Raw genomic sequence first — 25894 nt, forward strand, 5'->3', positions numbered from 1 at the left:
AGAAACAGAACACAATAACAGATCAGTAAAAAGAGGAGTGACCGAACGTCACCCATAATTCTCCAATCATAATATTCATCAGTGCTAGAACGAATGTAGGATTAACGAATCAAAACGATGAACAGAAACATGTGATCAGGCCAGGCTCGAACCATTTAAAAATACAGACTGGGCACTATGCGAGTGGTGAGCGCTTTTAAGTGATGCAAACCAGTCTTCGTCACTGAGTTCCCCAGTGTGGTACGAGCCTACGCTGTCTTATGGTGAAATTGAATTTAGAGATGTACTGAGACAGAGTGAATACTATGCAAGTATAAAACTTGGTGCTGTGTTTATCTATTAATGTATGTGTACCGTTATATAAATGTAATGTGGTTAGTCAGGAGTCCAGGTCGTCCGACCCCTCTCTCCGGGGCGGCCCAACTACCTTCGACACTCTGAACGACCACAAGCAGTAATTAATTGTGGTACGGTTTACTGGCTGTGCCTTTCTCTGCACTCCTCCCTCGTAATAAATAGTGAACTGTGTCATTTTAATAATAGTTTGTTAAACATCATTTTTACTTTAAGGAACGATATTCTGAAAAAAAACCCACAGAGTTAGTATAATGTTCTGACTATGATCAGCGTTTCAGTGAGTATGTTATGTTTATTTGTTTTCGAGCTAGACTGCAATTCATCCGTCCGCTTTTGAGCCAAACGGACTATACACCCGTATACCGCGTGCACCTGATTTTTGTGATATTTTATATCAGGATTTCGATGAGGGTTGAGATGAGAAAATATGCTGCTCACAAAAAGTAGGGGATAATGAAAAGTAAAGACAAACAAAATCAACGTCTGCAAACTATGTGCATGTGCAGACGAGTAAGTCTGTGAACTGTTGGCAACAAATGATCTTTGGTAATGATGCGGCTGACCTTTGTGGACACTGTCAAGTTCATAAGGGGCGGTAATCCAAATGTCACAGTCCGCGTAATAGCGGGTAGGCCCACCATTAGCAGCCAGGCAAGCTTGACACCTACGTCTCATACTCCTAATGAGTCGACCAATGTCAGGTTGGGGAATCCTCTGCCATTCATCTTGGAGTGCCACGCCCAGTTGCGCCAAGTCTTGACATGAGGGATGACGCCCCTGCAGTCGTCGTCCGAGTATATCCCACACATACTCAATGGTGGAGAGGTCGGGCAAACATTGCTGGCCAAAGAAGAGTTTGGATTTGGTGTTGCTGGAGATGATCAAGGACAACACGAGCAAGGTGAGCCCTGGCGTTATCATCCTGGAACACAAAACCTTGACCGTAGCGACGTGCAAACGGCAGGACAAGTGACGTGATGATGTTGTCACGGTAGAAGAGCCCAGTGACTCTCCCTTGGCAAACGTGCAGATCGGTCCCACCAGTCAAAGTGATCCACCCAACACCTTCACACATCCCCTTCCATACCGATTGTATGGAATCATGGAAGTTGGTTGTTGGCGTTCCCCACTTCGACGCCAGACCCGATGACGACCGTCATTGAAGTCCAACGTGAACCTTGACTCGTCACTAAACATAACGTGGGACCACCAGCCATTTGTCCACCTCTGATGACCTTGACATCACTCTCTCCGGGCCTGCCTGTGTCGGTCTGTTAGGGGCAAGGGAATGTAAGGTCGCCGTGATCGGAGGAGGGAAGCATGGAGACGGTTGCGTGTTGTCTGTGTCGAGATGCGATTCCCGGTGGCCTGTATGTGTACTTGCTGCAGCTGTGTCGAGTTTTGTAGACGATCAACGTTGGTCATCACGTCTGGTGATACATTTGGGACGCCCACTTCGTGGTCGGTCGGCTACTCGACCAGCTGCTTGGGAACGTGTCCACAGCCAGCTGAAGACAGACTGTGAAACGCCAAGCTGTACTGCTGTGTAGGCTTGTGTTCTTCCGGCCTGGAGCATCCCTATGCCTCTCAATCGTCAATAGTCTTCTCGAAGTCTTTGCATTGTGCATATTAGTGGTAAGGTGGTAGGACGTTGTCAGAGAACAACATTTATAGCCATTGATGCACATAAGGCACGTGCATTCCGCCAAATGCACGAGTGAAACATGGTCTGATTTTTTAAGACCCACCCTTGGTACGTTTGGGCGCAACCCTTCATAACCCCAGTACACGCCGAGATCAAAGTGCATCATGGGAGGGTTGCCCAGTGATTGTTCTCAATCATGTCTAAAGTAATCAGAGGAGTATGCATTCCTATGGTGTAGTCACTGATTTCAACTTCAATATCCCCTACTTTTTGTGAGCAGTATACAAGGCGATAACCATCTCTGTAGCAATGTTTGCAGTACTTTTAACCACCTGACACTAGTTACGACATAGTGGAGTCTGTGGGGTTTTCTTGAAAAAACAAATGTTTAAGACGATCCCTATCGTTGTTTTTCTTCTGGATGTTCCTAGGTTCTCTTCTCGCGGATAAGTTATCTCCCCTTTTAGCAGATATATATCAGAAACATTCAGGTAAAATATGTTAAGTCCAACAATCAAAACAGGCGTCATCACGTGCATTCCAAAGGCTAACAAAAATAGACAGTTGTTAAAAAACTGGCGCCCAATGTCCCTACTAAATTCTGTGTATAAAATACTCAGTACGTGTATAACCACTGTATAAAAACTGTGAATACACTAATTCATGAAACTCAGACAGGGTTTATCCCTGGAAGATGTATTAGTGAGAACATTAGACAGTTATATGATATTATGTTTGAAGCAAAATTACAGGGTAAAAGGGGACTGTTGTTACTTATTGACTTTGAAAAAGCTTTTGACACTGTCTCTAAAGAATTTATAATTCTAACAATAGGGAAATTTGGCTATGGATCCAATATGGAAAAATGGATCAAAATATTAAGCAATAATCCTACATCTTGTGTTATACAAAATGGTCATTTATCTCAATTGTTTCACAATGGAAGGGGCTCTAGACAAGGCGACCCGGTCACTCCCTACATATTCCTTTTAGTGGCAGAAATTTTAGGAATAATAATCCGTAACATCAGTGCAATAAAAGGAATTACGTTGAATAATACTGAACATAAAATTGATGATACTGAATTATCTCTTGATGGATGTGAAGAAAGATTAAACATAGCAACTGACACCCTAAATAATTTCTACAAAATGTCAGGTTTAAGAATAAACGAGAGAAGATTAAAGCAATATGGATAGGCTCAATGGCAGGTAGTAACATGATGTTATGTCAGGATCTTAAGCTTGATTGGCGCAGTGGGGATTTTGATGTATTAGGAATAAAGCTTAATCCTAACTTGAATAACCTTTGGGTAATAAAGAATAGAAATTATTAGTAGGACTCTAGGGAATTGGAGGAAAAGAATTTTGACATTGATAGGGAAAATAACGGTTGTTAAAACTTTAGCACTCTCATCATTGGTGCATATAATCACTTCACTCCCAAATCCTCCAAAGGAATTCATTGATAAAATAAACGATATATTTTATAAATCCACCTGGAATGATAAGCGCGATAAGATAAAGCGAACAACACTTATTAGAAAATATGAAGAAGGGGGACTCAGAATGGTTAATGTAGAGGTATTCATAAACTCATTAAAACTGTCAGTATTAAATAAATATCTCCAAAATAAAAACACTAGCCCTAGTACCTTTCCATTCAAGGATATATTACTACTTGGAGCCAACATTGAAAATTATGTGAAAATAATGAATCCCTATTGGAACGATGTGTTGGCAGCATGGGGAATATTTTATAGAACTCATAAAACTGATTTTACAGATATTAATCAAATCTTATCTGAACCCCTTTGGTTCAACCATCAATTCAAAAATAGTATTTTATTATAAGACATTGGTATTTTAAGGGTATTCACTCTATAAGAGACTTGTGTAATGATCAAGGTATTTTGTCATTTAATGAACTTAAGAAAACTTACAAAATTAACGGCACAGTTCTTGATTACTACCGGGTTCTTTCACATATACCAAGAAAATGGAAAGATACTATTAGAAATAATCTATTGATTCTTCATAATCACTATCTCAGCACATCACAGATATGTTTACTTTCAGCACCAAAGAGGTCAAGATATTTCTATGATAAGCTTATAAGTCCTGAAAATTTCCCTTCTACATGTGAAAAATGGCAACAACTCTTTGACACTGTAATCCCATGGGAACACATTTTTAAAGATTATAGAAGATGCACAAAAGATACTAAATTGATTGACTTTCAATTTAAATTTATTCATAATATTATATACACAAAAAAAGAATTACTGAAAATGAAATTAGTTGATGATGAACTTTGCTCTTTTTGTAACTTAGTGTCTGAAAATTTGATACATATTTATTGGGAATGTGAATGTGTGAAAACATTCTGGTTGAAACTGAAAGAATATATTGACAATAAAACAACAGAAAAATTTACCCTGGCAAAATAAACAGTATTAATTGGCGGAAATGAAGGACTTAATGAACCATGCTGGTAAAAAATACATTCATGTATCAAGTATTAAAAACACCAAGTTATCACTGGATGCATTTCTAACAATACTGGGTGATATTTTCAAAACTGAAAAGTTTATTGCTACTAAGAATAATAAAATGTTACAATGTGACGGAAAATGGTCACCACTGCTGCCATATATCCAGTATGTATATTTTTTATCCATAAGAACTTTTGTCTCATTGTGTACTTGTGCTGTTGCATCATTTGTTTGTGTACCTGCCTACTGAGTTGAATGAATAGAAATAATAATAATAATAATAATAATTTATCTCCCCTGACACTGGGAACGGCCACAATTTGTGGGTAACGGAGGTAGGGTTTACTAACACCTAAATGCCAGTTACGACAGTGTTTCTCACAGCGAACTCGGCAGTGAAACTACATGCAGTCATATAGCGGCCGTATGAAGTCGTGTGGAGATTCAATTCAGCCCACAACCACCTGAACCTAATTGTCGGAGGATTTCACGAACACAATACAGTTATATTCTACATATCTAATGGATGCTGAGATTTTTAATTGGTTACCGGCAGAATCAAATGGAGTACACATATTAAACAAACGGTACTATAATATTGGGTTTGGTGGCGTTCGTTACTGAGTAAGATGGGAATATTTAAATATGTATCGGGTACTTTGTGAGATTTCTTGCTACTCTTAAACAAAACTGGCATGCCTTGGAACCATTTTATTCAAATGTTCAAATTATGTTCTATTTAAGGGATTGTTACTCATGGAAAGATATCTCTCCATCTATAGTCCTAAACATTTCAGAAACTGTTTCACAAAATTTCAATGAGGAGAAACGTCCAGCAGAGACAGGAAGATACACTAATGCACCAAACTGTTTAAGATCATGCCTTCTTCGTGCTTTTATGAGTGAGTGAGTGAGTGAGTATGGTTTTACGCCACTTTCAGCAATTTTTCAACGATATCACCACGACAAGTGGGTTTCGCACATTGTATCCATGCAAGATGTATCACACTTTATTATGTTGTAGAGTTATGCCAATGGGCATTGCAGAACTTTCTACACGTTTACCCCGGCAGCTACCCTTGTAACAAGCCCACCCTATTGTTATCTTTAAAATTTACCGTTAACTAAACTTACGTGTATTCTCTCCACATGCCACAAGTACACCAAAGCGAATGGTAATAATGTCAGTGTTTATTATGATTGCCAATACATAAAGATTAACCAATATATCAGTGAGAAGAGACAAAAAGAACAAATTAGTAATAACCTCACCCGATTAAAGAGCAACCAACCAAGTACACTGAAATACTGAGGATTAAGTAAAGAATCATAGATAATACATTGGCTCAAATGTTTAGCAGCAGCAGAAGACACCCTATTAGAGAAGTACTCAGTACTGTCATGAATGAGACACCTCCTCCTTTGTTGGATTCCAGGCAGGTAAATGCCTTGGAAGGTAGAAGGAAACCGCCAGTTAGATACGGCTTGTCTCAGTCTTGCTCTTTGATAGGTTTGACCAGCTTTCTAGAAAATATTGTCCGGAAACTACTTGATCAGTACACAACAAGTACACAAATAAGAAACGAGCTCATTGCTGTGGTGATGTCGAGACTGGTATGTTGAAATACTAAGGATTAGGTTAGCAATCAGTAAAGTTACTACCAGGGCTGAAATGTTTGGCAGCAGAACATGACAGATCCTTTCACAGACGTGCACAGTGCTCTCACAAATGTCCAGGTTTGGCCGCAGATCCTATGAATCAGACACGTCTTCCATTCCGGAATTCTGAACCAGTAGATACTTCGCACAGTAGAAGGAAACCTCGAATCAGCCTCATCTGGCTGGGTACAACCAACTTATAGAAACAGCTATCTGCATGGTTTTGAACAGTCCTGAAGTAAGCATACAAGTACACAAGGTCCTCACAGAGGTCCTCTCCATTGTAACAGAGGCGTCAAACCTTGTGACAGACGGACGTCATTTATGAGCTGCAATATGCTATGTATAGGACGGATGAATATATGTGTATACTACAATGGATTCTTTTTTTAAATATGTGAACGATCAGCTTATCAAGGCATGGCAATTACATTATTCAAGAAGGTAAGAAGGAACTAAGATAAGATACAATGACCTACTTTACCCGGTTTAATACAGGTTCTCATTAACATTAATCCTCTGACAATAACACTCCACCAAAGTGGGAAGACGCAAATCTCAAAGAGATATTATGGGAGCTTGACGCCTCCACCCACACATCATTGCCCTTGTCTACATGATCAACAACCATAACAGAAGCATGGTAGTCCTTGATATCTGTGTCCATCGCCATCCAGCCGTCAGTCTTCATGATATAGACATACGTTGTAGAGTTGGATTCAGTCAGTACAAGCTGTGCCCAGAACATGTATGTTCCAGAGACGGGTGCTGTGAACCTCCCTGTACTTTTGTTGTAGCACGAGCCAGCATTGTAGTGATGTTCGGTAAATATCAGGGGTTTTCCTGGTACCTGGTTCTCGGGGTCAAACACGTTGAATGCAATAGGTAATGTATCATTTCCTTGACTGAAATGAAGGAAAGGTTATATCAACATATTGATTAACGCGCGTAACTCGTGAACAGTTCGGACATGTGTTCTTGAAAATGATATGGTAATAAGCTAATGTGTAAAGGTGAAAGGATAACAATCATATTACCCGTCTCACTCTGCTGGATACACATTTACCGCTACTTTCACTTGCTAAAGTGGAGACCAGCAATATCACGGCGGCGTACACCAGAAATGGGCGTCACACAAAGCATCCATCTGGGAGTGTCACATTATGTATTAGCTGTGCAATATAGATCACAAGTTGCTGCCACATCTTACTCGAGACAATAATGAGAGAACAAACAAGCCTTTCAGTGAACAATGAGTATTGTTTTAAACAACAGATATTTTTTGTTTTTGCTTTTGTTTGTTGGTTTTGGGTTTGTTTTTGATTTTTTTGTTTTGTTTTCTTTTTGTTTTTCTTTTGTTTTGTTTTTGTTTTTATAATATAAGTTATATAGATCATATCGATTTTTGCACGTTAAACTGTAGTTATGTTTCTGTTAGAGAATTGAACCGTTTCATTGTCACCAACAATGTACCGTTTCAGCATTTCAATTTGCTTCGTTCTACTCAGAAAGTCAATGTTGAACAAACATTGCCTCGATTCTGTGTTCACAGAAGTTTGACCTAAACACCATGCGCTTATATAGCATATAGGAACAACAAGATCTACCTTCAGTTCTTGGCGATCTTTAGCCCGTGTTTTATAATGTATTGTCTTCTTTAGTTACAACGTTTTAGTTTTTCATGCTAGTTTTATAAAGAAAAGAATCAATAGTATTTTTACTGTCCATCGTCGACAGCTTATTATACTGAACATATATTACATTTTAGTGTTACATGTTCTCGTCACGATATGGCTGACACATTGCTCATGTGATGTTAAATATGAACTCACTCACTCACTCACTCACTCACTCACTCACAGGAACAACAAAACTGCTTCTTACCGAAGGTTTGACAAATCTCCTTCCACAGTGGACAAATTTCTTTTCAAGTTTGTGATTTCCGAACTTGTTAAACCGAGCTTTTCCTGTGTTGTGTCCAGGTCCATTGTGACTGACTTCATCGTCTGCATAATCTGTGTTAGCGACTGCTTGTTGTTACCGGATGCATTCGTTACTTTCTCCATGTCCGTTTGCAAAGATGTGACTTCAGAGCTTGTTAGACTGAGATTACGCTTCGCACTTTGTAAATCTGCATTGACTGACTGTAAATCGTGTGTGACATTCAGTACGTTTCCTGCAGTTGTGTTCAGATCTCCCATTAAAGACTGCATGGACTGTGACATAAGCATCAGGGACTGTTTATTGTCAAGAGATTGATTCTTTTCTTTCTCCAAGTCCGTTTGCAAAGCTGTCACTTCAGAGCTTGTTAGACTGAGATTTTGCTTCGCACTTTGTAGATCTGCATTGACTGACTGTAAATCGTGTGTGACATTCAGTACGTTTCCTGCAGTTGTGTTCAGATCTCCCATTAAAGACTGCATGGACTGTGAAATAAGCATCAGGGACTGTTTATTGTCAAGAGATTGATTCTTTTCTTTCTCCATGTCCGTTTGCAAAGCTGTCACTTCAGAGCTTGTTAGACTGAGATTACGCTTCGCACTTTGTAGATCTGCATTGACTGACTGTAAATCGTGTGTGACATTCAGTACGTTTCCTGCAGTTGTGTTCAGATCTCCCATTAAAGACTGCATGGACTGTGACATAAGCATCAGGGACTGTTTATTGTCAAGAGATTGATTCTTTTCTTTCTCCATGTCCGTTTGCAAAGCTGTGACTTCAGAGCTTGTTAGACTGAGATTTTGCTTCGCACTTTGTAGATCTGCATTGACTGACTGTAAATCGTGTGTGACATTCAGTACGTTTCCTGCAGTTGTGTTCAGATCTCCCATTAAAGACTGCATGGACTGTGACATAAGCATCAGGGACTGTTTATTGTCAAGAGATTGATTCTTTTCTTTCTCCATGTCCGTTTGCAAAGCTGTCACTTCAGAGCTTGTTAGATTGATATTTTGCTTCGCACTTTGTAAATCTGCATTGACTGACTGTAAATCGTGTGTGACATTCAGTACGTTTCCTGCAGTTGTGTTCAGATCTCCCATTAAAGACTGCATGGACTGTGACATAAGCATCAGGGACTGTTTATTGTCAAGAGATTGATTCTTTTCTTTCTCCATGTCCGTTTGCAAAGCTGTCACTTCAGAGCTTGTTAGATTGAGATTTTGCTTCGCACTTTGTAAATCTGCATTGACTGACTGTAAATCGTGTGTGACATTCAGTACGTTTCCTGCAGTTGTGTTCAGATCTCCCATTAAAGACTGCATGGACTGTGACATAAGCATCAGGGACTGTTTATTGTCAAGAGATTGATTCTTTTCTTTCTCCATGTCCGTTTGCAAAGCTGTGACTTCAGAGCTTGTTAGATTGAGATTTTGCTTCGCACTTTGTAAATCTGCACTGACTGACTGTAAATCGTGTGTGACATTCAGTACGTTTCCTGCAGTTGTGTTCAGATCTCCCATTAAAGACTGCATGGACTGTGAAATAAGCATCAGGGACTGTTTATTGTCAAGAGATTGATTCTTTTCTTTCTCCATGTCCGTTTGTAAAGCTGTCACTTCAGAGCTTGTTAGATTGAGATTTTGCTTCGCACTTTGTAAATCTGCATTGACTGACTGTAAATCGTGTGTGACATTCAGTACGTTTCCTGCAGTTGTGTTCAGATCTCCCATTAAAGACTGCATGGACTGTGAAATAAGCATCAGGGACTGTTTATTGTCAAGAGATTGATTCTTTTCTTTCTCCATGTCCGTTTGCAAAGCTGTCACTTCAGAGCTTGTTAGACTGAGATTTTGCTTCGCACTTTGTAAATCTGCATTGACTGACTGTAGATCGTGTGTGACATTCAGTACGTTTCCTGCAGTTGTGTTCAGATCTCCCATTAAAGACTGCATGGACTGTGACATAAGCATCAGGGACTGTTTATTGTCAAGAGATTGATTCTTTTCTTTCTCCATGTCCGTTTGTAAAGCTGTCACTTCAGAGCTTGTTAGATTGAGATTTTGCTTCGCACTTTGTAAATCTGCATTGACTGACTGTAAATCGTGTGTGACATTCAGTACGTTTCCTGCAGTTGTGTTCAGATCTCCCATTAAAGACTGCATGGACTGTGACATAAGCATCAGGGACTGTTTATTGTCAAGAGATTGATTCTTTTCTTTCTCCATGTCCGTTTGCAAAGCTGTCACTTCAAAGCTTGTTAGATTGAGATTTTGCTTCGCACTTTGTAAATCTGCATTGACTGACTGTAAATCGTGTGTGACATTCAGTACGTTTCCTGCAGTTGTGTTCAGATCTCCCATTAAAGACTGCATGGACTGTGAAATAAGCATCAGGGACTGTTTATTGTCAAGAGATTGATTCTTTTCTTTCTCCATGTCCGTTTGTAAAGCTGTCACTTCAGAGCTTGTTAGATTGAGATTTTGCTTCGCACTTTGTAAATCTGCATTGACTGACTGTAAATCGTGTGTGACATTCAGTACGTTTCCTGCAGTTGTGTTCAGATCTCCCATTAAAGACTGCATGGACTGTGAAATAAGCATCAGGGACTGTTTATTGTCAAGAGATTGATTCTTTTCTTTCTCCATGTCCGTTTGCAAAGCTGTCACTTCAGAGCTTGTTAGACTGAGATTTTGCTTCGCACTTTGTAAATCTGCACTGACTGACTGTAAATCGTGTGTGACATTCAGTACGTTTCCTGCAGTTGTGTTCAGATCTCCCATTAAAGACTGCATGGACTGTGACATAAGCATCAGGGACTGTTTATTGTCAAGAGATTGATTCTTTTCTTTCTCCATGTCCGTTTGCAAAACTGTCACTTCAGAGCTTGTTAGATTGAGATTTTGCTTCGCACTTTGTAGATCTGCATTGACTGACTGTAGATCGTGTGTGACATTCAGTACGCTTCCTGCAGTTGTGTTCAGATCTCCCATTAAAGACTGCATGGACTGTGACATAAGCGTCAGGGACTGTTTATTGTCAAGAGATTGATTCTTTTCAACAGCAATGTCCGTTTTTAAAGCTATGACGTCTGATCTTGTTACACTGAGATTATGCTTAGTGCTTTGCAGATCTGCACTGACCAATTGTAGATCATGGGTTATATTCAGCATGTCTCCTGTAGTTGCCTTGATTTCTTTTTGAAACACTGCTAGTTGCCTTGATGTATTTTGGGCTAGGAGATTTGCAGATTTCATGTTTTCAATTAGCTGACTTTGTGCAATTAACTGGAAAATTGGAGATGCCCTTTGAATGAATCCATCTGTTATTCTCTTTACATCATACACGGTAGAGTTCACAAGATCTAGTTGATCTTTTAACGACTTGATATCTGCTTGCACACTATTTACTTGTGCGCTGTCTGATGCCATATCAAGACTGGTAAGATCCATATTATGTTGATTCAACTGCAAATCACGCTTACCCTCGTTCACAATTTCCGTCTTTACAAGGTTTAGTTCATCTGTCGACAGGCGGAGATCTGCCTTCAAGGATGCGACTTCATCTTTGAGAGAGGCAATTTCTTTATTTGCTGACTGGTGTAACGACCTACTGATCTGTAGATCTGTTTTCAACTGTCCAGTTGTTTTCTGCAGATCAGCCACGGTCTCTTCCAGCGAGGAAACATGGTTTATAATGCTGGAAATATCAGCGGTGCCGTCGGGTTTGGTCATCGGTAAAATAAGCCCTGACAGCGTTCCTATGAGAAAAATGCACAGAAACACAACAGCCATAGACATATTCGTCAGTTGGTATGCTGTGTTACATCAACTGCTATCTCAGTATCACGGGTCACATGTGTGTGGGTTCTACAATGATGTCAAGGAGCAAGGCAAGACACTCCTATTTTAGTATAGTTGTACTGTGAGAAATGCAAATGTGTTGTAAGGACTTAAGATAACCTGCAGGTAACTATGCTGGCTCATAAACGTATTTTCAAAACTATCCCATCATATACTTTTTATCGTAAATAACTGTTATGTCTTATCTCGCAATGGCATCTGGGCTGTAATTGTATGTGACTTTGGATAGGTATTTTTCGTAATCACCTTAAAAATAAAGATCTGTGATTAGAATTCCAAACGCTCCTGATAATGTTTATTTTGTTTACATTTTCTAAAACGTGACGCTCCGCAATATTCCAATTACACCGTTCAGTAAATAATTGAGTTCGGACACGAGACTGACATCATAACTAAGTGACACTATAGTAGTCACTATGGAAAGAGTTGAACCATATTGTGACTATATTGACATTGTTGACAACGATCTATGCCAGTTGGGTACAGTGGCATGCGGAGACTTTAGTTCATCTCGGTGAATAGCTTCCTATGATCTCCTCATAGACACTGAAGCTAAAGTCCCAGATATGAAAGGACAGATGAATACAATACATTCAGATCTAAGAAAATGGTGTTAGAATTGCTAATAATTTATTCATTTTAGAATCGCTCTGTAACAGTGGGATAAGGAGACATACGTCATCTGGGCCTGAACACACGTTCCAAATATCAAACTCTTACTACAAGGATGAGTTGCTGAGGACGAATTTCAAGACTTAATGTAGATTCAGCTGCAGCATGCCCCTGCTTGTGTGCTTCACATTTACGTTTTAAACTGTCTCGGTAAGGATACTTTACCATATTGCTTGGCAACTGTTTGTGTGGGTTGTTTGCTTATATGATGGCAGCCGAACAACTGCCATGTTTTCATAATAATGTATTCGCTGTCTCAGTCTTCCCACTTCCTTCATTTCATCTATGGGATTATCTTTCAATGAGCTTACCATAGAGACATTAGACCTAAGTCAATGGAACAGTTTGACACCAAAGCTAAAGTCAGATATATCAAGGGACATACAATACATTCACATTTCGGAAGTAAGACAAACTATTTGATTTTATAGTTTCTAATGCATTTGTCATACTTTAATTTTTTCCAATCCACGTCGCTCTCTGATCTTTAATCCGTTTGGCTGAATAGGTTGACTTGGTCCGTGTGATTCATTGTTATGCTTTAAGTTCCACTTTCTTTCAGCAGATTTCCGTTAATTAGAGAACATGCGTAGTAACAGAAACAGTTGACTTTTTGGTAAAAAAAAGAGAACGCATATATTTACTTCCAATCATACATAATGTCAAAGTTCATATATGTAAATGTAACGATTTTAAAGTGAAACAAACACACACCCTGTCAAGAAAAATACTGTTAGCTTCAGTAATTTGTATTCAGTTTCATCATTATTTTCGTGATTATACCGCAAGGGTAGTATGAAACAGAAAACTTCCCCCTAGTACCACAATTTACCACAATTTACCACAATTTACAACAGCGTCATCATAAGCTAAAAATGTTGCTCTGTATGCACTTCCTTGTCACCACATTGTTACTGTACTCCCTTGTCACCACATTGTTACTATACTCCCTTGTCACCACATTGTTACTGTACTCGATTGTCACCACATTCTTGCTGTACTCCCTTGTCACTACATTGTTACTGTACTCCCTTGTCACCACATTGTTACTGCACTCCCTTGTCAACACATTCTTACTGCACTCCCTTGTCAACACATTGTTGCTGTACTCCCTTGTCACCACATTGTTACTGCACTCCCTTGTCACCACATTGTTACTGTACTCCCTTGTCACCACATTGTAACTGCACTCCCTTGTCACCACATTGTTACTTTACTCCCTTTTCACCACATTGTTACTGTACTCCCTTGTCACCACATTGTTACTGTACTCCCTTGTCACCACATTGTTTCTGTACTCCCTTGTCACCACATTGTTACTGTGCTCCCTTGTCACTACATTGTTACTGTACTCCCTTGTCACGACATTGCTACTGCACTCCCTTGTCACCACATTGTTACTGTACTCCCTTCTCACCACATTGTTTCTGTACCCCCTTGTCACCACATTGTTACTGTACTCCCTTGTCACCACATTGTTACTGTACTCCCTTGTCACCACATTGTTACTGTACTCCCTTGTCACCACATTGTTGCTGTACTCCCTTGTCACCACATTGTTACTGTACTCCCTTGTCACCACATTGTTACTGCACTCCCTTGTCACCACATTGCTACTGCACTCCCTTGTCACCACATTGTTACTGTACTCCCTTCTCACTACATTGTTACTGTACTCCCTTGTCACTACATTGTCACTGTACTCCCTTGTCACCACATTGTTGCTGCACTACCTTGTCACCACATTGTTACTGTACTCCCATGTCACTACATTGTACTGCACTCCCTTCTCACCACATTGTTACTGTACTCCCTTGTCACCACATTGTTACTATACTCCCTTGTCACCACATTGTTACTGTACTCCCTTGTCATCGCATTGTTACTGCACTCCATTGTCACCACATTGCTACTTCACTCCCTTGTCACTACATTGCCACTGTACTCCCTTGTCACCACATTGTTACCATACTCCCTTGTCACCACATTGTTACTGTACTCCCTTGTCACCACATTGTTACTGTACTCCCTTGTCACCACATTGTTACTGTACTCCCTTGTCACTACATTGTTACTGTACTCCCTTGTCACCACATTGTTACTGCACTCCCTTGTCAACACATTGTTGCTGTACTCCCTTGTCACCACATTGTTTCTGCACACCCTTGTCACCACATTGTTACTGCACTCCCTTGTCACCACATTGTAACTGCACTCCCTTGTCACCACATTGTTACTTTACTCCCTTTTCACCACATTGTTACTGTACTCCCTTTTCACCACATTGTTACTGTACTCCCTTGTCACCACATTGTCACTGTACTCCCTTGTCACCACATTGTTACTGTACTCCCTTGTCACTACATTGTTACTGTACTCCCTTGTCACGACATTGCTACTGCACTCCCTTGTCACCACATTGTTACTGTACTCCCTTGTCACCACATTGTTGCTGTACTCCCTTGTCACCACATTGTTACTGTACTCCCTTGTCACCACATTGTTACTGCACTCCCTTGTCACCACATTGCTACTGCACTCCCTTGTCACCACATTGTTACTGTACTCCCTTGTCACCACATTGTTACTGCACTCCCTTGTCACCACATTGCTACTGCACTCCCTTGTCACCACATTGTTACTGTACTCCCTTGTCACCACATTGTTACTATACTCCCTTGTCACCACATTGTTACCATACTCCCTTGTCACCACATTGTTACTGCACTCCCTTGTCACCACATTGCTACTGCACTCCATTGTCACCACATTGCTACTTCACTCCCTTGTCACTACATTGCCACTGTACTCCCTTGTCACCACATTGTTACCATACTCCCTTGTCACCACATTGTTACTGTACTCCCTTGTCACCACATTGTTACTGTACTCCCTTGTCACCACATTGTTACTGTACTCCCTTGTCACTACATTGTTACTGTACTCCCTTGTCACCACATTGTTACTGCACTCCCTTGTCAACACATTGTTGCTGTACTCCCTTGTCACCACATTGTTTCTGCACACCCTTGTCACCACATTGTTACTGCACTCCCTTGTCACCACATTGTAACTGCACTCCCTTGTCACCACATTGTTACTTTACTCCCTTTTCACCACATTGTTACTGTACTCCCTTTTCACCACATTGTTACTGTACTCCCTTGTCACCACATTGTCACTGTACTCCCTTGTCACCACATTGTTACTGTACTCCCTTGTCACTACATTGTTACTGTACTCCCTTGTCACGACATTGCTACTGCACTCCCTTGTCACCACATTGTTACTGTACTCCCTTGTCACCACATTGTTACTGTACTCCCTTGTCACCACATTGTTGCTGTACTCCCTTGTCACCACATTGTTACTGTACTCCCTTGTCACCACATTGTTACTGCACTCCCTTGTCACCACATTGCTACTGCACTCCCTTGTCACCACATTGTTACTGTACTCCCTTCTCACTACATTGTTACTGTACTCCCTTGTCACTACATTGTCACTGTACTCCCTTGTCACCACATTGTTACTGTACTCCCTTGTCACCACATTGTTGCTGCACTACCTTGTCACCACATTGTTACTGTACTCCCATGTCACTACATTGTACTGCACTCCCTTCTCACCACATTGTTACTGTACTCCCTTGTCACCACATTGTTACTATACTCCCTTGTCACCACATTGTTACTGTACTCCCTTGTCATCGCATTGTTACTGCACTCCATTGTCACCACATTGCTACTTCACTCCCTTGTCACTACATTGCCACTGTACTCCCTTGTCACCACATTGTTACCATACTCCCTTGTCACCACATTGTTACTGTACTCCCTTGTCACCACATTGTTACTGTACTCCCTTGTCACCACATTGTTACTGTACTCCCTTGTCACTACATTGTTACTGTACTCCCTTGTCACCACATTGTTACTGCACTCCCTTGTCAACACATTGTTGCTGTACTCCCTTGTCACCACATTGTTTCTGCACACCCTTGTCACCACATTGTTACTGCACTCCCTTGTCACCACATTGTAACTGCACTCCCTTGTCACCACATTGTTACTTTACTCCCTTTTCACCACATTGTTACTGTACTCCCTTTTCACCACATTGTTACTGTACTCCCTTGTCACCACATTGTCACTGTACTCCCTTGTCACCACATTGTTACTGTACTCCCTTGTCACTACATTGTTACTGTACTCCCTTGTCACGACATTGCTACTGCACTCCCTTGTCACCACATTGTTACTGTACTCCCTTCTCACCACATTGTTTCTGTACTCCCTTGTCACCACATTGTTACTGTACTCCCTTGTCATCACATTGTAACTGTACTCCCTTTTCACCACATTGTTACTTCACTCCCTTGTCACCAAATTCCTACTGCACTCCCTTGTCACCACATTGTTACTGTACTCCCTTCTCACTACATTGTTACTGTACTCCCTTGTCACTACATTGCTACTGTACTCCCTTGTCACCACATTGTTACTGTACTCCCTTGTCACCACATTGTTGCTGCACTACCTTGTCACCACATTGTTACTGTACTCCCATGTCACTACATTGTACTGCACTCCCTTGTCACCACATTGTCACTGTACTCCCTTGTTACCACATTGTTACTATACTCCCTTGTCACCACATTGTTACTGTACTCCCTTGTCATCACATTGTTACTGCACTCCATTGTCACCACATTGCTACTTCACTCCCTTGTCACTACATTGCCACTGTACTCCCTTGTCACCACATTGTTACTGTACTCCCTTGTCACCACATTGCTACTGTACTCCCTTGTCACCACATTGTTACTGTACTCCCTTGTCACCACATTCTAACTGTACTTCCTTGTCACCACATTGTTACTGTACTCCCTTGTCACCACATTGTTTCTGTACTCCCTTGTCACCACATTGATACTGTACTCCCTTGTCACCACATTGTTACTGTACTCCCTTGTCACCACATTGTTACTGTACACCCTTGTCACCACATTGTTACTGTACTCCCTTGCCACTGTACTACCTTGTCACCACATTGTTTCTGTACTCCCTTGTCACCACATTGTTACTGTACTCCCTTGTCACCACATTCTTACTGCACTCCCTTGTCACCACATTGTTACTGCACTCCCTTGTCACCACATTGTTTCTGTACTCACTTGTCACTACATTGTTACTGTACTCCCTTGTCACCACATTGTAACTGCACTCCCTTGTCACCACATTGTTACTTTACTCCCTTTTCACCACATTGTTGCTTTACTCCCTTTTCACCACATTGTTACTGTACTCCCTTGTCACCACATTGTTACTGTACTCCCTTGTCACCACATTGTTACTGTACTCCCTTGTCACTACATTGTTACTGTACTCAATTGTCACGACATTGCTACTGCACTCCCTTGTCACCACATTGTTACTGTACTCCCTTCTCACCACATTGTCTCTGTAGTCCCTTGTCACATTGTTACTGTACTCCCTTGTCACCACATTGTTACTTTACTCCTTTGTCACCACATTGTTGCTGCACTCCCTTGTCACCACATTGTTACTGTACTCCCTTGTCACTACATTGTTACTGTACTCCCTTGTCACCACATTGTTACTGCACTTCATTGTCACCACATTGCTACTTCACTCCCTTGTCACTACATTGTCACTGTACTCCCTTGTCACCACATTGTTACTGTACTCCCTTGTCACCACGTTGTTACTGTACTCCCTTGTCACCACATTGTTGCTGTACTCCCTTGTCACCACATTGTAGCTGTACTTCCTTGTCACCACATTCTTACTGTACTCCCTTGTCACCACAGTCCTACTGTACTCCCTTGTCACCACATTCTTACTGCACTCCCTTGTCACCACATTGTTACTGCAATCCCTTGTCACCACATTGTTACTGCACTCCCTTGTCACTACATTGTTGCTGTACTCCCTTGTCGCCACATTGTTGTTGCACTCCCTTGTCACCACGTTTTTACTGTACTCCCTTGTCACCACACTGTTACTTTACTCCTTTGTCACCACATTGTTACTGCAGTCCCTTGTCACCACATTGTTACTGTACTCCCTTGTCACCACGTTGTTACTGTACTCCCTTGTCACCACACTGTTACTTTACTCCTTTGTCACCACATTGTTACTGTACTCCCTTGTCACCACATTGTTACTGTACTCCCTTGTCACTACGTTGTTACTGTACTCCCTCGTCAGCACATTGTTACTGTACTCCCTTGTCACCACATTGTTACTGCACTCCCTTGTCACCACATTGTTACTGTACTCCCTTGTCACCACATTGTTACTGCACTCCCTTGTCACCACATTGTTGCTGCACTCCCTTGTCACCACACTGTTTCTGGACTCCCTTGTCACTACGTTCTTGCTGTACTCCCTTGTCACCACATTGTTACTGTACTCCCTTGTCACCACATTGTTACTGTACTCCCTTGTCACCACATTGTTACTGTACTCCCTTGTCACCACATTGTTACTGTACTCCCTTGTCACCACATTGTCACTGTACTCCCTTGTCACCACGTTGTTTCTGTACTCCCTTGTCACCACATTGTTACTGTACTCCCTTGTCACCACATTGTTACTGTACTCCCTTGTCACTACATTGTTACTGTACTCCCTTGTCACCACATTGTTACTGTACTCCCATGTCACCACATTGTTGCTGCACTACCTTGTCACCACATTGTTGCTGTACTCCCTTGTCACCACATTGTTTCTGTACTCCCTTGTCACCACATTGTTGCTGTACTCCCATGTCACCACATTGTTACTGTACTCCCTTGTCACCACATTGTTACTGTACTCCCTTGTCACTACATTGTTACTGTACTCCCTTGTTACCACATTGTTACTGTACTCCCTTGTCACCACATTGTTACTGTACTCCCTTGTCACCACATTGTTGCTGCACTCCCTTGTCACCACATTGTTGCTGTACTCCCTTGTCACTACGTTGTTACTGTACTCCCTTGTCACCACGTTGTTACTGTACTCCCTTGTCACCACATTGTTACTGTACTCCCTTGTCACCACATAGTTTCTGTACTCCCTTGTCACCACATTGTTTCTGTACTCCCTTGTCACCACATTGTTACTGTACTCCCTTGTCACCACATTGTTACTACACTCCCTTTTCACCACATTGATACTGTACTCCCTTGTCACCACATTGTTACTGTACTCCCTTGTCACCATGTTGTTACTGTACTCCCTTGTCACTACATTGTTACTGTACTCCCTTGTCACCACATTGTTACTGTACTCCCTTGTCACCAAATTGTTTCTGTACTCCCTTGTCACCACATTGTAACTGCACTCCCTTGTCACCACATTGTTACTTTACTCCCTTTTCACCACATTGTTGCTTTACTCCCTTGTCACCACATTGTAACTGTACTCCCTTGTCACCACATTGTCACTGTACTCCCTTGTCACCACATTGTTACTGTACTCCCTTGTCACCACATTGTTGCTGTACTCCCTTGTCACTACATTGTTTCTGTACTCCCTTGTCACCACATTGTTCCTGCACTCCCTTGTCACCACATTGTTACTGCACTCCCTTGTCACCACATTGTTCCTGTACTCCCTTGTCACTACATTGTTACTGTACTCCCTTGTCACCACATTGTTGCTGTACTCCCTTGTCACCACATTGTTACTGTACTCCCTTGTCACTACATTGCTAATGTACTGGAGTTTATTTTACGCCGGTTTTAGCAGTATTTCAACAATATCACGGCGAGGTACACCAGAAATGGGTTTCAGTCATTGTACTCGCGTGGGAATCGAACCCCTGGCTTCGGCGTGACGAGCGAACGTTTTACCCATTAGGCTACCCCATATCCCACTTCATAAAGGAAGTGGATCTGATACGGAAATAAGGACAAAACATAAGGTGGCTACCCCATATCCCACTTCATAAAGGAAGTGCATCTGATACGGAAATAAGGACAAAACATAAGGTAATTAGGCTTTTTACTAAGTACATTGTATTGCAGGTCTTCCACAATAAATCTTCAGTCAACAGACAACAGCACTCCGCCAAAACGTGAAGACGGAAAGGCCTTTGTGATGCTGTGAGAGCTTGACGTCTTCACCCATACTTCACTGCCCTTGGAAACATGATCGACAACCACCATAGAAGCATGGTTGTCTTGAACATCTGCGTCCATCGCCATCCAGCCGTCAGACCTCATGATATAGATGTACGTTTGAGAGTTGGATTCAGTCAGTACGATCTCTGTCCAGAACATGTATGTTCCAGAAACGGGTGCAGTGAATCTCCCCGTACTAGTGTCATAGAAGGAGCCAGCATTGTAGAGACTGTGCCCAAATATCAAGTCTCCTCCAGGCATCCTACTCGAAGGGCTATGGACGTTGAATGCAATAGTTGGTGGTCTGAAACGAAGGAAACGTTCACTGAGGACATACTAGGAAGCATACTGAAGGCTTATATAGGAATCAGTTGATGTGATTGCATTTTGATGCATGTTGGTCTCATCACTTGATCAGTGTGTTCTCAATTAGGAGAAAAACGTCAATTGATGGCCACTTATTATTGCGCATTTAAGCACGGCAATTCATTTGGAACCGACGAAAAATGGCCAACACGTGATGTTTATCGACATTGCAAACCCAAAAGTAAACCAAAAGGCCCACATCCGTTTTTTTGTCTGTACTCATTGAAATCGAACGCATCAATGAAGCGTCATCAGCCTGCAATTTCAGGGAACTGATATAATTAACCAATCAGATTAAAGAATACATTTACTTTTGGTTTTCAATCTGAAATCATACCTTTTTGGAAAGTAAGCAAACCCAAGCTACAGCTTTACACTACCATCTCTGTCTTTCTGCCTTATTTCACAGCATGATTTACATGACTAGAGGTCACCCATCCAACCAGCCTCCACACCCAACGTTATCTTAAATCTTCGCCTGATTTGTATCCCAGGTGATCTTGATTTAACGGAGCAACGGAGCAACGGAGCACAAGACAAAGTAAAAGTACTTGTTGAAAGTAGTTCTTGTTATTACTTTCATGTGTCATTCTTTGTGTACAGTGATTGTTTATCTACAGAACATTTTCGCATCAACGATGGTAAAATTACACTAGCGTGCAAATATTGTCAATATTGTCATCATAGAACAGTGTCCAACACTGTGTAAAACAAACATAACAACAATAGGCATCTTACCGAGTGCTAGAGGTTTGACCTTCAAAAGCAGAAATGTTTCTTTCCAAATTTCTGACTTCTGAGTTTATCGAACTGAGATTCCTTTGCGTTGTGAGCAGATCCCCCGTTAAAGACACCATCGTCTGTGACACCTGAGCCAAGGTGTTCTTGTTGTCAACAGACTGATTCTTTTCAACAGCCATGTCAGTTGTGAGTGCTGTGACATCTGTCCTTGTGAGATGGAGAATGCTTTTCATAGTTTGTAGATCTACACTGACCGACTGAAGATCTTGGGTGACATTCAGTGACTGCATCGTCTGTGAAATCTGTGTCAGAGATTGCAAACAGTTCAGAGATTGATTCTTTTCCTTTTTCATGTCAGTTTTCAAAGCTAAGACGTCTGATCTTGTTAGACTCAGATCATGCTCCGTACGTTTTAGATCTGCACTGACCAACTGTAGATCGTGTGTTACATTCAGCACGTCTCCTGCAGTTACCTTGATAGAATTCCCAAACTGTTCCAGCTGCCTGGATGTATTCTGAGCTAGAAGATTTGCAGATTTCATGTTTTCGATTAACTGACTTTGTGCGATTAACTGGAAAATTGGAGATGCCCTTTGAATGAATCCATCTGCTTCTCTCTTTACATCATACAAGGTGAAGTTCATAAGATCTAGTTGATCCCGTAACATCTTGACATCTGCTTGCACACTATTTACTTGTGCACTGTCAGATGCCACATCAAGACTGGTAGGATTCAGATTTCTTTGATTCAGAGTACCCTTACCCTGCTTCATGAGTTTCGCCTTCACAAGGTTCAGTTCATCTGTCGACAGGCGGAGATCTGCCTTCAAAGATGCAACTTCATCTTTGAGAGAGGCAATTTCTTTACTTGCTAACTGTTGTAGAGACCTGCTCGTCTGCAGCTCTGATTCCAGCTGTCCAGTTGTTTTCTGTAGCCCAGTCACAGTCTGTTCAAGCAAGGCAACGTGGTTTATAATGCTGGAAATATCAGCGGCGCCATCAGGTTTGGTTATCGTTAAAACGAGTCCTGACAGCGACCCTGTCAGAAAAATACACAAAAACACAACAGCCATAGACAAAGTAGTCAGCTGGTATGCTATGTGACATAAACTGCTTTCTCACAGATGTATCACATGACTGTTGTTTCGTCAACGATTTCAAGGTAAAACGCACGACACTTCTATTTTTGTGTACTGTGAGAAATTCACATGTGTTGAAAAACGCTATTGTGAGCTACATATTACACAGATAAATAATTCGGCTTTCATAACCATTCCCTGATATATATGCTTTTATCAAATTGTCTCTTATCTCGTAACAGTGGCAAGTGGTTTTATGCGTCACAAATGAATGAAAACCGATGAAAGTGAGACTGAACTCCACATTTTTTCTATTATGTTTCATTCGTTTGTATCGCCTAGTGCCTCCTCGGGGAGTAGCCACCTCCTCGTGGTGGGTGCTGGGTAACGCCAAGAGCTCGCCAACACCCCCGTAGTGGACCCGGGGGGATATTTGGTCCACCAACCCGTTTGCCGTGGGTTGCGGCCCTGTGTCGGCGGAGGAGGGGATCCTGGTGGTTGAGGTCAATAGGGGCCTGCAATCGTGCTCCTGTTGCTCAATACACCACTTTGGCCCTGACTTCGCCTAGACGGGTGGTCGAATGGGCCCGGTTCGACCAATCGGCTGGGCATCCAAGCCCTGTGCATGGAGTATTGTTATATTTTTCAATGCACACATATCATTTAGAATTGTTATAACTTTGGACTTGGCTATATTATCTAAAACATTTTTGATTTTGACATATGTTGTTCTGAAATTTGCCTAGAGTCCTATGCCAGAAGGCGGTGGCTCATGGGCCAATCTGGTGGAACTATTAATCTTTTAATTTTTCTGCTGGAGTATATCATCCGGGTATCCTTGGTGCTGCAAGCTGGACATCCGCTTGTTTTTTAGCATTGTCCTTGTGATACTCCGTGGTGGGTGGGGAGCTCGGATGATGAAATCTCAACACTAAATATGGCTTATGAAATCCCCACAAAAAAACCCAAACGTCCTCTTGAAAATGATGTTGATGATAATGACCTTCGACCGTCCAGATCAATTGAGTTTTGGCCACGCTTTCTTGTTATTGAATCTGCTGATAAAACGCCTCTAAAATTGAACCCGTTCGCAGTTGCCAAAGGTATTCAAGGTATTGCCGGGGAAGTTAAGAGCATTAAACGGTTACGTTCAGGTGCACTGCAGGTTGAGTGTGGGAAACGGCAGCAGTCAGTCAATTTGATGAGCATAGAATCGTTTGTTGGAATTCCGGTTACTGTATCTGCTCATAAGACGTTAAACACGAGCAAATGGATCATCAGAGACCGTGATTGGTTGTTTTCTGACATGACAGAACTTGACATCATGACTGAAATGAAAGATCAAGGTGTGCTCGACGTCAAACGCTTTTCAGTCTGTAAGAACAATGAAAGTGTTCCAACCAATACTTATCTGTTCTCCTTTTCATCTCCGACAGCTCCAAAATCATTGAAGGCTGGTCACTGCAACATCAAGGTTGAGGTGTACATTCCGAACCCGCTGAGATGTTTTAAATGTCAGAAGTACGGCCATGGTGTAAATACTTGTACATTGTCCGTTGTGTGTGCCCACTGTGGTGAGAAGACACACACAACAGAAGATTGTACTAGTGACTTCAAAAAATGCACCAACTGCTCAGGCGACCATTCCTCATTTTCTAAACAATGTCCTGTTTGGAAAGAACAAATGGAAATAAATAAAATCAAATTCACTCAAAATATCTCTTTTTCTGAGGCCAAAAATATAGTAAAAAGATCTGATCTTCCAGAAAGTTATGCTGCGGTGGCAAAAACAACATTGGAGTCACGCTCCAAAATAACAAAATCATCCACAGGCTGCCAAACTACCTTGACTTGGGTCAACAGCGATTCTCCACAGCTTTTGTACCCTGCTATATCATCACAGACTGAGGAACCACTCCCTAGTACCTCAAAGTCGTCTTCTGATCACAAATCATCATCATCTCAGTCACATTCAAGGTCTCAATCAACATCTGATCAAACGATGAAAAGTAAACCGAAGCCAAGGCCTGATGCTTTAAAACAACATAGTAGCAGAGCTCCTAAGGGGTCACAAAATAAAATTCAATTGTACAATAAATATGGGTCTCTTGAAGATATGGACGTTTCTGAAAACGTCCATTCTAGGGCACATAGCTTGTCGCCCTCCAAAAGAGTGCGGGGTAGATCCCCAATAAATCCACCCAAAAGATAGTTTATTCCAATAATATTGTACAGTGGAACTGCAGAGGATTAAGGACAAATTTACATGAATTACAGCTATTAGTCCAAGATTTTATACCTTCAGCGATTTGTCTCCAGGAGACATATTTAAAACAAACAGATACATTTGACCTTCGTCATTTTAATGCATATCATTGTTTTTCACCTCCGGGTGATAGGGCCACTGGCGGATCATCCATTCTAGTCAAACAAAACGTTATTCAAAGCCCTGTTTCACTTAATACTAATATGCAGGCTGTTGCAGTGAGAATTACTTTACATGTAGCGTTTATCCTCTCTTTATATTTCACCATCTTCGGCTTTTGCCAAAACCAATCTTCAAGCTCTATATGATCAGCTCCCGAGGCCCTGTATTATAATGGGAGATTTAAATGGGCACAACCCACTCTGGGGTAGTGTAAATACAGACACTAGAGGTAAATTGTTGGAGGACTTTTGTTCTGACAATGACTTATGTATTTATAATGATGGTTCCAACACATATTTACACCCTGGTACAGAGACTTATTCTGCTCTCGACTTGTCATTGACAAATTCAGAACGATTAAATGAATTCGAATGGTCAGTCCACGATGACCTCTGTGGAAGTGACCATTTTCCTACTATATTAAAAGCTGTAACTCCATCTGATGTTCCTCCATCATCAAGACGGAATTTTAAAAAGGCTAACTGGGCTTTATATGAAACACTGTGTGCTGAAAA

The 25894-nt window shown here is 41.4% G+C and overlaps 2 protein-coding genes across 2 annotated transcripts; both read right to left on the reverse strand.

Annotated features, from left to right (window-relative positions):
* Positions 1 to 4290: 4290 nt before the first annotated feature.
* LOC137282394 (uncharacterized) lies at positions 4291 to 11893 on the reverse strand. Its single transcript, XM_067814141.1, has 2 exons — positions 8040 to 11893; positions 4291 to 7060 (listed from the first exon to the last, which is right to left on the reverse strand). The coding sequence occupies exons 1-2, from the start codon at positions 11891 to 11893 to the stop codon at positions 6667 to 6669; spliced, it is 4248 nt and encodes a 1415-aa protein (XP_067670242.1). The 3' UTR covers positions 4291 to 6666.
* An 8735-nt stretch (positions 11894 to 20628) lies between these two features.
* LOC137282395 (myosin-11-like) lies at positions 20629 to 23011 on the reverse strand. Its single transcript, XM_067814142.1, has 2 exons — positions 21870 to 23011; positions 20629 to 21069 (listed from the first exon to the last, which is right to left on the reverse strand). Exons 1-2 carry the CDS (start codon positions 22943 to 22945, stop codon positions 20688 to 20690), a joined length of 1458 nt encoding a protein of 485 aa, XP_067670243.1. The 5' UTR covers positions 22946 to 23011; the 3' UTR covers positions 20629 to 20687.
* Positions 23012 to 25894: the final 2883 nt, after the last annotated feature.

Source organism: Haliotis asinina, chromosome 4 (genome assembly GCF_037392515.1).
Source record: "Haliotis asinina isolate JCU_RB_2024 chromosome 4, JCU_Hal_asi_v2, whole genome shotgun sequence".
Lineage (NCBI taxonomy): Eukaryota > Metazoa > Mollusca > Gastropoda > Lepetellida > Haliotidae > Haliotis > Haliotis asinina.